The 14,649-nt window shown below is 41.0% G+C and overlaps 1 protein-coding gene across 1 annotated transcript in view; it reads right to left on the bottom strand.

Annotated features, from left to right (window-relative positions):
• Nucleotides 1–3,217: 3,217 nt before the first annotated feature.
• Nucleotides 3,218–14,649, bottom strand: part of LOC109909410 (neurobeachin-like) — a 322,523-nt gene continuing 311,091 nt past the window's right edge. The window contains 4 exon segments of the mRNA XM_031795281.1: nucleotides 3,218–6,130; nucleotides 6,644–6,795; nucleotides 10,325–10,521; nucleotides 11,627–11,728. Of these exon segments, the coding sequence (XP_031651141.1) occupies nucleotides 6,040–6,130; nucleotides 6,644–6,795; nucleotides 10,325–10,521; nucleotides 11,627–11,728 (542 nt within the window). The 3' untranslated portion in view covers nucleotides 3,218–6,039.

Raw genomic sequence — 14,649 nt, 5'->3', positions numbered from 1 at the left:
AGCACAGTGAGTTGACAGGTCTAGAGAGAGAGAGAAGCACAGTGAGTTGGCAGGTCTAGAGAGAGAGAGAAGCACAGTGAGTTGGCAGGTCTAGAGAGAGAGAGAAGCACAGTGAGTTGGCAGGTCTAGAGAGAGAGAGAAGCACAGTGAGTTGGCAGGTCTAGAGAGAGAGAGAAGCACAGTGAGTTGGCAGGTCTAGAGAGAGAGAGAAGCACAGTGAGTTGGCAGGTCTAGAGAGAGAGAGAGAAGCACAGTGAGTTGGCAGGTCTAGAGAGAGAGAGAAGCACAGTGAGTTGGCAGGTCTAGAGAGAGAGAGAAGCACAGTGAGTTGGCAGGTCTAGAGAGAGAGAGAAGCACAGTGAGTTGGCAGGTCTAGAGAGAGAGAGAAGCACAGTGAGTTGGCAGGTCTAGAGAGAGAGAGAAGCACAGTGAGTTGGCAGGTCTAGAGAGAGAGAGAAGCACAGTGAGTTGGCAGGTCTAGAGAGAGAGAGAAGCACAGTGAGTTGGCAGGTCTAGAGAGAGAGAGAAGCACAGTGAGTTGGCAGGTCTAGAGAGAGAGAGAGAAGCACAGTGAGTTGGCAGGTCTAGAGAGAGAGAGAAGCACAGTGAGTTGGCAGGTCTAGAGAGAGAGAGAAGCACAGTGAGTTGGCAGGTCTAGAGAGAGAGAGAAGCACAGTGAGTTGGCAGGTCTAGAGAGAGAGAGAAGCACAGTGAGTTGGCAGGTCTAGAGAGAGAGAGAAGCACAGTGAGTTGGCAGGTCTAGAGAGAGAGAGAAGCACAGTGAGTTGGACAGGTCTAGAGAGAGAGAGAAGCACAGTGAGTTGGCAGGTCTAGAGAGAGAGAGAAGCACAGTGAGTTGGCAGGTCTAGAGAGAGAGAGAAGCACAGTGAGTTGGCAGGTCTAGAGAGAGAGAGAAGCACAGTGAGTTGGCAGGTCTAGAGAGAGAGAGAAGCACAGTGAGTTGGCAGGTCTAGAGAGAGAGAGAAGCACAGTGAGTTGGCAGGTCTAGAGAGAGAGAGAAGCACAGTGAGTTGGCAGGTCTAGAGAGAGAGAGAAGCACAGTGAGTTGGCAGGTCTAGAGAGAGAGAGAAGCACAGTGAGTTGGCAGGTCTAGAGAAAGAGAGAAGCACAGTGAGTTGGCAGGTCTAGAGAGAGAGAGAAGCACAGTGAGTTGGCAGGTCTAGAGAGAGAGAGAAGCACAGTGAGTTGCCAGGTCTAGAGAGAGAGAGAAGCACAGTGAGTTGGCAGGTCTAGAGAGAGAGAGAAGCACAGTGAGTTGGCAGGTCTAGAGAGAGAGAGAAGCACAGTGAGTTGCCAGGTCTAGAGAGAGAGAGAAGCACAGTGAGTTGCCAGGTCTAGAAAGAGAAGCACAGTGAGTTGGCAGGTCTAGAGAGAGAGAGAAGCACAGTGAGTTGGCAGGTCTAGAGAGAGAGAGAAGCACAGTGAGTTGGCAGGTCTAGAGAGAGAGGCACAGTAATTCAGACCGGACTAGAGAGAGAAGAACAGTAATTCAGACAGGTCTAGAGAGAGAAGAACAGTAATTCAGACTGGACTAGAGAGAGAAGAACAGTAATTCAGACAGGTCTAGAGAGAGAAGAACAGTAATTCAGACAGGTCTAGAGAGAGAAGCACAGTAATTCAGACCGGACTAGAGAGAGAAGAACAGTAATTCAGACAGGTCTAGAGAGAGAGGCACAGTAATTCAGACCGGACTAGAGAGAGAAGAACAGTAATTCAGACAGGTCTAGAGAGAGAAGAACAGTAATTCAGACCGGACTAGAGAGAGAAGAACAGTAATTCAGACAGGTCTAGAGAGAGAAGAACAGTAATTCAGACAGGTCTAGAGAGAGAAGCACAGTAATTCAGACCGGACTAGAGAGAGAAGAACAGTAATTCAGACAGGTCTAGAGAGAGAGGCACAGTAATTCAGACCGGACTAGAGAGAGAAGAACAGTAATTCAGACAGGTCTAGAGAGAGAAGAACAGTAATTCAGACAGGTCTAGAGAGAGACGCACAGTAATTCAGACAGGTCTAGGGAGAGAAGAACAGTAATTCAGACAGGTCTAGAGAGAGAAGCACAGTAATTCAGACAGGTCTAGAGAGAGAAGAACAGTAATTCAGACAGGTCTAGAGAGAGAAGCACAGTAATTCAGACAGGTCCAGAGAGAGAAGCACAGTAATTCAGACAGGTCTAGAGAGAGAAGCACAGTAATTCAGACAGGTCTAGAGAGAGAAGCAAAAAGCACAAGAGAAGCATGAGATGATTGATGTGTGGAACACTTGTTTGTCCTCTAGGACAGACAAACAACTATGTTAGTACCAAGTTTTAATCATAGAAACAGAGGAAGTGAAGTGTATCTATCTGCTGAATGTAATTGTCAAAATTTCTGTTGTGAGAGAATGAAAAAGTACAGATTGAAATTATGTTGCTATGCAAAATATGTATTGATACCCAATGATATGTAAGAATTAGTGACTACATGTGAAGCCAATTTGATTGGGATTCATCACCAGTAGCACATCTTTTTTCCTGATGATGGTAGTGAATGGTCATTGTTCCTGTATAGCAACCCTTTAACAGTGGTCATCACCAAGCCAAACCTGTGAATAAACCACTTCCTCAATCTGAGAGCCTGGTCATTGTACTGCGTCGTTCCAGGGGGACTACAGTCGGACAATCTGGGATTTACAAACAGCAGCCACAGCCGCAGCAATAACAACATCCAGCCCGTAGATGGCAGTATAGGATAATCTGTACCAGATCTAGAAGGTAGTAATAAGACAACAAACACATGCATGTTGAGTTTCCACTATTGAGATACCTTTTAAGTGCATGGGGTTATATTCAATTTTTTGTTGTTTAAGATATGAGTAATATACATATAGACATTCTATTGGGGTGGCAGGTAGCCCAGTGGTTAGCACGTTGGACTAGTAACCGGAAGGTTGCAAGATCGAATCCCTGAGCTGACAAGGTAAAAATCTGTCTTTCTGCCCCTGAACAAGGCAGTTAACCCACTGTTCCTAGGCTGCCATTGTAAATAATAATTTGTTCTTAACTGACTTGCCTGGTTATAATTCTATATGTCAGAATATTAGAAAAACAAACTACTAGTTGTGTTCAAACTGCTATTAACATTTGAAAATTCAGTCGCATAAGAGCTTGCTTTATTTATTGTTATTATAAATACAACAAAAAGGAAAACAATAAAAAAATTTACTGTTCATCAATCTTTATATATTGTCATAAGTTAATGTATAACAGCTCCAAACAAACACAAGGTAAATGCCTCAGACATTGCAATCTACACAAAAAACAACATGTAAATAGAAATAACGTATAAAATCATGATAAATCAACAAAAATATATTACATCCAAATCAACAAAATATTTTACAAAAAAATCTAAATGTGTTTTTTGAAGCAACAATGTCAACACAAATAAAATGCATTAATCCTCCAAAATCCTCCAAAATCCTCCAAAATCCTCCAAACACAAAGATTTAAGTCAAATATTCAAAAGAAACCCAGTATGTCAAATTCATATTGATGGGTATTATGAACCAAAGCAGTAAAGTCAGATAGATATTACAGCCACTGTAGCTCTCTGCATGCGGTGTCCCTGGTTTAGCTAGGCTGCTGTCTGTACCATTACAATGGAAACCCAAACTCTTTGCATATTGTGATTAGTTTTTTTTCCTTTTCATCTTACTGTCAACTCACACGTGGCATATTTTACATTGTTGCACAAACTTATAATGTTTTCTGTTTATTCAAAATAGTTAACAATCATTTTGGGATGACGATAGCCTGTTCTTGGTCAGGTTAGCTACATGCCTCTCACTTAGCCTGGCTGTTTGTGCTAACATTCCACTCCTTTCCATTACTTGCAATGCCAAACATCATGTCACGTTTGGCATATAACACGGAGTACAATGAGTGGAATGTTAGCACCAAACAGGTCTGGATTGCAGGCTTTAACAAACTCATGGTATTGCTAGTGATCATCCAGTGTTTCTACAAATGTCTTCCTTATTAATCTATTATCTGGAAATACAAAACAATGACGACTAAAGAATTCAGTGCTAAATCTGACTAGCCTGTGGTAATGATTTTAAAAGTATATAAAAGTAATTTTAAACCCTTGCTTTTGTTGAAATATAAATAAAATAGTTACAGAACAAGAAATGGTACAGAAATCATTACAAGGTTCGTTACTTCCTGCTGATAATGTGAGACGTGATTAAGTATAGTTCTGAAACTGCCCTTACAGACATCTAAACACATTATCACATGAACATAGAACAATTTGTCATTTTTGACAAGTACATTGATAGACTACTGTTTTCCATGATGGGAGACAAACTATCAGCTATTATTACTAACCAACTAAATCTCTGTCCCAAATGGCACGCTAATCCCTTTCTAGTACACGCCTTTTGACCAGGGCCATATGGGTCCTGATCAAATGTTGTGCACTATAAATGGAATAGGGTACCATTTGGGAAGCAAACTAAGATTTGATGTGAGAGAGTCATGTCACGGTTTGGAACAGAGAATTATGGTTCAACTGTCAAAATGGAGACTAAATGGAGACGTCTTGTTCTCTTCAAATCTTTTCTGGAAATAAACTCCTTACATCATCCTTATATACAGCAGTTTTTACTTTTTTTCCTAGAAAAGTGTCCCAAGTTTGATATGTATTTGACATACAAATGTTGTATAAATGTTATTAACTGTAGGTTTGTTTATTTGTATTTTTCACAGTTTTAAATATGACCAGTTGAATAAAATCGTACATTCGTAATTTTTTTATCAGTGTTGAAACTGTCACTGTAGCGCTATGACTGAGCTCTTCTTCTAAGCTCTTCAGTTTAAGAGTTTCTTCTGATATTACTTATACTTTAACCTGTCTGTTTCTAGGCATTATGATATACGGTGGGGTACGAAATTATTGACACCCTTGATAAAGATTAGCAATATTTACTGTATAAAATAAACAAATTCAAATACTGAGCTATATTGTATGATAAAAAAATATGAATTTTATTTTATACTAATACAATTGCTCAGAGAAAAGGATTTTGTTTAACAAGTAATATATACTTGTTTTTTTCAAAAATGTAGGGTTGCAAAGGGAGGGAATTACTGGAAACTTTTGAAGTTTACCAATAACTAACAGAATTTTGGTATCTTTTAAGGATTTTATGTAATCTATCAGAAGACATCTACTTCAGATTGTCACAGAAGGTCAAAGATCATAACCCCAAGACATGTGTACCTCCCCTGTTATTGGTAATGGTATGATCTTTGACCCTCTGTAACTTTCATCATTATTCATTATCTGTAATCATGGTGGTATCCACATTAATTACGAAGAGTTTAGAAACATATTCTATTCTTATTTACAATTAGTGAATCCAAAATGACAGAATACATTATTTACCATTCATTTCTATTGGGCACAAAATAATCTGAAACACAACCTAAACAAACTGCAAATGCATCCAACAAGTTTGTAGTCACAAGCTTGACGTAATCATTAAGGGCTAGGAACATGGGACCAAATACTAAACTTTTGACTACTGAATTTACAAGAATATTTAGGGATGTCAATCATTTTGAACCATACCTTTTTGAGAATTTTTTAAAACTTGTTAAACAAAATATATTTCTCTAAGCAATTGTATTAGTATAAAATAATATAATTTTCAATTTTTTGGGCGCATATCATATAGCTCAGTATTTGAATGATTTATTTTATACAGTCATTATTCAGACCTCACTGTATTACTAACCTGGTTAACAGCTTATGGTTAGTTTGTTAGTTAGTTAACCTGTATGGTTAGTTAGTTAACTTGTAGTTGACCTGTATGGTTAGTTAACACTTAAACAAGTAGTTAGTTAACCCTAGTTAACTTGTATAGGTAGTTAACAGCGGTTAACCTGTATAGTTGGTTAACAGTAGTTAACAGTAGTGTCCAGGTGTCCTCCAAACCAGCAGCCATGTTGTACTGCCTCTCTGTCTCTGTAACCCTCAGTATCTGTTCTGGTGCTCGTAGTGCCACCGGTTGAAGTCGATGTTGAACGCCACAATGCTGCCGGATGCCATGCCAGTGATGAGAGTCCTGGGAGGGGACACACACAATTCAGTGTATACATACACAATGTACCTCTATATATGACCCATTCATAATTATATTAGCTTATTGTCATTTATTAGTTATTTCCCAAACATGGATCTACTTTACTAACATCAAACAATAGGTGTGTGTGTTTGCATGTGTGAGTGTGTGTGTGTGTGTGTGTGGGTGTGTATGTGTGTGAGGAAAGTGACGCTTGTGTGTATTGCTCCAAGGCAAGTGCGCTTTCAGGACCTTTCACTGCAATTTCGTTGTCTCTATGGCAACTGGTTCTATTTAAAGAAAACAAAGCTCACTGAACTGCGAACGTTCCATTCCCCCAAATGTACCCTGACAAGCATGAAACACACAGGCCCTTTCAGTGTTCTACAGCCTACATACTGCTCTACAACCACACACACACACACACACACACACACACACACACACACACACACACACACACACACACGATCCTGTATTAGAGGAAACCTGACTAGGAAGACTAACAGGACTAACCTCTGGTCGTGAGAGAGGTCCATGGCGCGGACACCAGCATCACAGCCTGGGTAGATGTAGAGCTGTTTGAAGTCACAGGCCTGCCACACTTCCACCACCCCGTTGTCTCCTCCTGTCACCAGGTTCTGACCGTCACTACTCAGCATAATGGCCTAGGGAGCACATCATAATAATGACATAATAATACATTACATTCAAATAAATAAATAATCATAACATCTACCTCAAATGACAGCCTAGGCCCTATGTAGTAAACTACTTTAGACGTTTAGACCCTAGTCACTATGTAGTAAACTACTTTAGACGTTTAGACCCTAGTCACTATGTAGTACACTACTTTAGACGTTTAGACCCTAGGCCCTATGTAGTACACTACTTTAGACGTTTAGACCCTAGTCACTATGTAGTAAACTACTTTAGACGTTTAGACCCTAGTCACTATGTAGTAAACTACTTTAGACGTTTAGACCCTAGTCACTATGTAGTAAACTACTTTAGACGTTTAGACCCTAGTCACTATGTAGTACACTACTTTAGACGTTTAGACCCTAGTCACTATGTAGTACACTACTTTAGACGTTTAGACCCTAGTCACTATGTAGTAAACTACTTTAGACGTTTAGACCCTAGGCCCTATGTAGTAAACTACTTTAGACGTTTAGACCCTAGTCACTATGTAGTAAACTACTTTAGACGTTTAGACCCTAGGCCCTATGTAGTAAACTACTTTAGACGTTTAGACCCTAGGCCCTATGTAGTAAACTACTTTAGACGTTTAGACCCTAGGCCCTATGTAGTAAACTACTTTAGACGTTTAGACCCTAGTCACTATGTAGTAAACTACTTTAGACGTTTAGACCCTAGGCCCTATGTAGTAAACTACTTTAGACGTTTAGACCCTAGGCCCTATGTAGTAAACTACTTTAGACGTTTAGACCCTAGTCACTATGTAGTAAACTACTTTAGACGTTTAGACCCTAGTCACTATGTAGTAAACTACTTTAGACGTTTAGACCCTAGTCACTATGTAGTAAACTACTTTAGACGTTTAGACCCTAGTCACTATGTAGTAAACTACTTTAGACGTTTAGACCCTAGTCACTATGTAGTAAACTACTTTAGACGTTTAGACCCTAGTCACTATGTAGTAAACTACTTTAGACGTTTAGACCCTAGTCACTATGTAGTAAACTACTTTAGACGTTTAGACCCTAGTCACTATGTAGTAAACTACTTTAGACGTTTAGACCCTAGTCACTATGTAGTAAACTACTTTAGACGTTTAGACCCTAGTCACTATGTAGTAAACTACTTTAGACGTTTAGACCCTAGGCCCTATGTAGTAAACTACTTTAGACGTTTAGACCCTAGTCACTATGTAGTAAACTACTTTAGACGTTTAGACCCTAGGCCCTATGTAGTAAACTACTTTAGACGTTTAGACCCTAGGCCCTATGTAGTAAACTACTTTAGACGTTTAGACCCTAGACCCTATGTAGTAAACTACTTTAGACGTTTAGACCCTAGTCACTATGTAGTAAACTACTTTAGACGTTTAGACCCTAGACCCTATGTAGTAAACTACTTTAGACGTTTAGACCCTAGTCACTATGTAGTAAACTACTTTAGACGTTTAGACCCTAGTCACTATGTAGTACACTACTTTAGACGTTTAGACCCTAGTCACTATGTAGTAAACTACTTTAGACGTTTAGACCCTAGTCACTATGTAGTAAACTACTTTAGACGTTTAGACCCTAGTCACTATGTAGTAAACTACTTTAGACGTTTAGACCCTAGGCCCTATGTAGTACACTACTTTAGACGTTTAGACCCTAGTCACTATGTAGTACACTACTTTAGACGTTTAGACCCTAGTCACTATGTAGTACACTACTTTAGACGTTTAGACCCTAGTCACTATGTAGTACACTACTTTAGACGTTTAGACCCTAGTCACTATGTAGTACACTACTTTAGACGTTTAGACCCTAGTCACTATGTAGTAAACTACTTTAGACGTTTAGACCCTAGTCACTATGTAGTACACTACTTTAGACGTTTAGACCCTAGTCACTATGTAGTACACTACTTTAGACGTTTAGACCCTAGTCACTATGTAGTAAACTACTTTAGACGTTTAGACCCTAGTCACTATGTAGTAAACTACTTTAGACGTTTAGACCCTAGTCACTATGTAGTAAACTACTTTAGACGTTTAGACCCTAGTCACTATGTAGTAAACTACTTTAGACGTTTAGACCCTAGGCCCTATGTAGTACACTACTTTAGACGTTTAGACCCTAGTCACTATGTAGTACACTACTTTAGACGTTTAGACCCTAGTCACTATGTAGTACACTACTTTAGACGTTTAGACCCTAGTCACTATGTAGTAAACTACTTTAGACGTTTAGACCCTAGGCCCTATGTAGTACACTACTTTAGACGTTTAGACCCTAGTCACTATGTAGTACACTACTTTAGACGTTTAGACCCTAGTCACTATGTAGTAAACTACTTTAGACGTTTACACCCTAGTCACTATGTAGTACACTACTTTAGACGTTTAGACCCTAGTCACTATGTAGTACACTACTTTAGACGTTTAGACCCTAGTCACTATGTAGTAAACTACTTTAGACGTTTAGACCCTAGTCACTATGTAGTACACTACTTTAGATGTTTAGACCCTAGTCACTATGTAGTACACTACTTTAGACGTTTAGACCCTAGTCACTATGTAGTACACTACTTTAGACGTTTAGACCCTAGTCACTATGTAGTAAACTACTTTAGACGTTTAGACCCTAGTCACTATGTAGTACACTACTTTAGACGTTTAGACCCTAGTCACTATGTAGTACACTACTTTAGACGTTTAGACCCTAGTCACTATGTAGTACACTACTTTAGACGTTTAGACCCTAGGCCCTATGTAGTACACTACTTTAGACGTTTAGACCCTAGTCACTATGTAGTACACTACTTTAGACGTTTAGACCCTAGTCACTATGTAGTACACTACTTTAGACGTTTAGACCCTAGTCACTATGTAGTACACTACTTTAGACGTTTAGACCCTAGTCACTATGTAGTACACTACTTTAGACGTTTAGACCCTAGTCACTATGTAGTACACTACTTTAGACGTTTAGACCCTAGTCACTATGTAGTACACTACTTTAGACGTTTAGACCCTAGTCACTATGTAGTACACTACTTTAGACGTTTAGACCCTAGTCACTATGTAGTACACTACTTTAGACGTTTAGACCCTAGTCACTATGTAGTACACTAGGTTTGAATATTGCTGTTCATCACTGATTCCCAAACAAATTGACTGAGCTTGAGCAATAAAAAAATAAAACAATATATATAGATATATATTGCCCTATATGCAAAGTTGGTAGAATCTTATTCAAAATTATTCACAGCTATAATGGCTGGCAAAGGTGCTTCCACCATGGGGTGTGAAGACATATGCAATCAAGATACTATTAATTTGGTGAATGTTCTATAATTCTCTTTCACTTTGAAAATGTGGAGTAGGTTCTGGAGATCAGTAGACCCCCCCCCACTGAATCCCGTTTTGAAATGTCATTTAAGACTGTAACATGTGAAGACTGTGCAAGGCGTGTGTAGACTTTCACTAGGCACATACTGTATCTGTGGTCTTACCCGTGTTGAGTCGTTGACCTCCATCTGTGCCAGTAATTTCCCGTTGATGCTGAAGTTACAGAAACGTCCTCTCTCGTAGCAGATGATACAGTGGCCCTCGCTGGACACAGATATGAGGCGGGGACACATGCAGTTATCTGGGCCCTCCAGGGCCCGCAGCAGGTCCCCTGTTATAGTGTGGACCAGACACGGACCCTCTGGAGGGGGAGCATGATAGAGTTACACACGAACAGATGCATAGACACATGCACACACACTATTCAAGGATGTTACTCAACGTTCCACACCTAACTAAGATATCTATGTACTGTGGCATTACAGTCCTATCAGCCAACTCACATACCTTAACTAACCATTACCATCACCTTACCAGAGCCATGTACCACAGCTAATAGATATGACTATATCCATTGCGATCCTAGCTGAAGAGAGAGATAGTCTGTTCTCAGAGCCAGCTGGTGACAGAAATGCCCAGGAAGCTGATTTCCCAGTTCTGGTTCACATCTTTGACAGTTTCTGTATAGTTATGTTTTTTAAATACTGTGACTTCGATTTTATAGTACTTCTTTTCTATAGTGCCTTGGGTGCGAGAGAAAAGCACTTTATATACAAGATGAATTATTATTATTAGATGGAGATTAAAATGTAGTACTCTACTTTGGACCATTGGTGGAAAAAGTACCCAATTGTCATACTTGAGTAAAAGTAAAGATACCTTAATAGAAAATGACTCAAGTAAAAGTGAAAGGCCCCCAATACTACGTGAGTAAAAGTCTAAAAGTATTTGGCTGTAAATGTAATTTCAAAAATATACTTAAGTATAACAAGTAAAAGTACAAGCATAAATCATTTCAAATTGCTTATATTAAGCAAACCAGACGGCACAATTTTCTTGTTTTTTAAATCGCCAGAGGCACACTACAACGCGCAGACATAATTTCCGAACGAAGCATTTATGTTTAGTGAGTCCTCCAGATCAGAGGCAGTAGGGATGACCAGGGATGTTCCCTTGATAAATACGTGAATTGGACCATTTTCCTGTCCTGCTAATCATTCAAAATGTACTTTTGAGTGTCAGGGAAAATGTATGGAGTAAAAAATACATTATTTTCTTCAGGAATGTAGTGAAGTAAAAGTAAAAGTAGTCAAAAATATGAATAGTAAAGTAAAGTACAGATACCCCCCAAAAATGCTTAAGTAGTACTTTAAAGTATTTTTACTTAAGTACTTTACACCACTACTTTGGACCAGAGCCCTTGGGCCCTACACAGGGAACAGAGAACTCCAGCTGTCTCTGCTGACCTTTGGCTCCACTGATGACCAGTCCCAGCTCAGCACACACAGAGACACACACCACCTCATGGTCATGGCCGGTCAGCACAGCTCGCGGTGCCGGGTAGTCACCTGGAACACAACAGTTGGGTTTTATTAATAACAACACACAACTGCTTGAGATTGTTGCAACAGAGTGCACTTGACTGGAGGATGGACTTATAAGGAGCAACTGAAAGTAATGTAATGAACTAAGAACTGATTGCGCATATGTGTTGTTATGTTGATAAATAACTGACCACAATCATGGTGAGAGTGACTCCCACCCAGCTGCTGCCAGCGAGGTCCTGGTTAATTGTCATTTAAATATTGTGACGACAGATCACCCTCTTCCCCAACTCCCCTCCCCTCACACTGTCCCATGATTGATGACGGCTGGGGGAGAGGTTAAAGAGGGGAGGTCCTGGACACCTGGAGTCTTTCCCCTTCTCATCCCCCTCTCCTCTCATCCTCCTCTCCTCTCCACCCTTTCACCCCTCTCTCCTCACACCCCCTCATTCCTCTCCACCTCTCTCCTCTCATCCCTCTCTCCTCTCATCCCTCTCTCCTCTCACCCCCTCATTCCTCTCCTCTCCCCCTCTCTCCTCTCATCCCTCTCTCCTCTCACCCGCTCATTCCTCTCCTCTCCTCTCCACCCTTCTCTCCTCTCACCCCCTCATTCCTCTCCTCTCCCCCTCTCTCCTCTCATCCCTCTCTCCTCTCACCCGCTCATTCCTCTCCTCTCCCCCTCTCTCCTCTCATCCCTCTCTCCTCTCACCCGCTCATTCCTCTCCTCTCCTCTACTCCCTTTCACCCCTCTCTCCTCTTACCCCCTCTTTCCTCTCCTCTTCCCCCTCTCTCCTCTCATCTCCAGTCCCTTAGAGAGTAGGACCAGAGCAGACATGACAGTCCTAGGACAGCGGTGAGGTGGCTGATGGGACATGTGTCAAAGAAAGCCTCCAGAGAGACCACGGACTCATCCAGCTCACCTGCCCTACAAAAGATTCAATCAGCCAGCACTGAGCCCGCCCCCCGCCCCCCTTCCCCCAACCCCCCTTAGCCAGCCAGCCGACACAACCACCCCACCCCTACCTCCCCCACACTGCCTCACATTTCAGTGGTATGGGCCGAGCTGGGCCTGAGAGGCAGGGATTGAGCTGGAAGTTATTTTAATGATCAGGGGCCTCATTTAAATATGTACATTCCTCCCTAAATTCTGGCAGATGTGGAGATTCTGGGATTTGTTTGTGCAACTAATTATTGTGATTTATCAAACTGCCATATGCAAAATATATGCATGTTTTCATTGCTAAATCAGAGCTATACTATATTTGTGAGCTCTCGAACGAACGTGTGTGTCACCACTACTCCTGCTCCTCCCCTCCGGCGTTCGACAGTGCCTGTTTACTAACCACCGGTCCGAGCAACCCTTCATTACGCACACCTGGAGTTTACCACTTCCCTGATTACTCCCCCTATTTATACTGTAGCACTCAGTTGTTATTTCCCATCAGGTGTTATTGTCTCTGCTTCCATGTTCAGACGCATTCCTTGTTTTTGTATCGTTATGGGTTCGATTACATTAAACTCCCCAACTGCACCTGCTTCCTGACTCCCTGCGTCTACATTACAGTGTGTTACAACCCCACCTGGTAAATGACCTCCATTCACCTTTTTTTAGCAAAATAAACGCCCTCATTTGCTGTATGATTTGGATACGTTGATTTGGATATGTCATGACTCATGACAGTTTCTGAAGAAAGCGCAATGGCAAATACGACATTTATGTAGAGGTGTGGGCAGAATGTTTTCTCTTATTCAGTTACTTAAAAAAATAAAAAATAAAATGCATCCCGCCTATAGCGCCTGCCAAACACTGGCAGTGCATTCTACACGTTTGATTTATTCAAACAGTATAAAAGTAAATGCTGTAGCACACTTTATAGGGAAAAAATGTTGTACAATAGTTTGTTTATCAATAGACGTTTGTGTTTCTGTCTCCTGCCTTGGTATAGGCTCTGAATTTAAATAGACTACCCCTACTGTTACATTTAAATACAGGTCTATTTACTTTCAATCATATTTGGCTATTGAATAAGCAATGGATAAATGGTAGCCTAATATTTGTTGTGTAGCGGAAATAAACCAGTTATGTCAGAAATGGAGATACATGTCCTGTAGTATGATTATGATTTAGGCCTATACAGTTCATATGGAAAGTATTCAGACCCCTTGACTTTTTATACATTTTGTTACGTTACAGCCATAATCTAAAATGGATTAAATCGTTGTTTCCCCTGCATCAACCTACACACAAAACCCCATTATGACAAAGCCTAGACTTTGTTTGCATAAGTATAAAATAAATATCACATTTACAGAAGTATTCAGACCCTTAACTCAGTACTTTGTTGAAGCACCTTTGGCAGCGATTACAGCCTTGAGTCTTCTTGGGTATGACACTACAAACTTGGCACACCTGTATTTGGGGAGTTTCTCCCATTCTTCTCTGCAGATCCTCTCAAGCTCTGTCAGGTTGGATGGGGAGCTTGAGAGGATCTATCTACAGCTATTTTCAGGTCTCTCCAGAGATGTTTGATTCTGTTCAAGTCCGGGCTCTGGCTGGGCCACTCAAGGACATTCGGAGACTTGTCCCGAAGCCACTCCTGTGTTGTCTTGGCTGTGTGCTTAGGGTCGCTGTCCTGTTGGGAAGGTGTATCTTCGCCCCAGTCTGAGGTCCTGAGCGCTCTGGAGCAGGTTTTCATCAAGGATCTCTCTGTACTTTGCTCTGTTCATCTTTCCCTCGATCCTGGCTAGTCTCCCAGTCCCTATCGCTGAAAAACACCCCCATAGCATGATGCTGCCACCACCATGCTTCACCGTTGGGATGTTGCTAGGTTTCCTCCAGACGTGACGCTTGTCATTCAGGCCAAAGAGTTCAATCTTGGTTTCATCAGAGCAGAGAATCTTGTTTCTCATGGTCTGAGAGTCTTTTGGTGCCTTTTCGCAAACCC

This window comes from Oncorhynchus kisutch, linkage group LG18 (genome assembly GCF_002021735.2).
Source record: "Oncorhynchus kisutch isolate 150728-3 linkage group LG18, Okis_V2, whole genome shotgun sequence".
NCBI lineage: Eukaryota > Metazoa > Chordata > Actinopteri > Salmoniformes > Salmonidae > Oncorhynchus > Oncorhynchus kisutch.
Note: the sequence above shows the minus strand (reverse complement) of the source record. Positions and strands in the feature narration are given on the sequence as shown.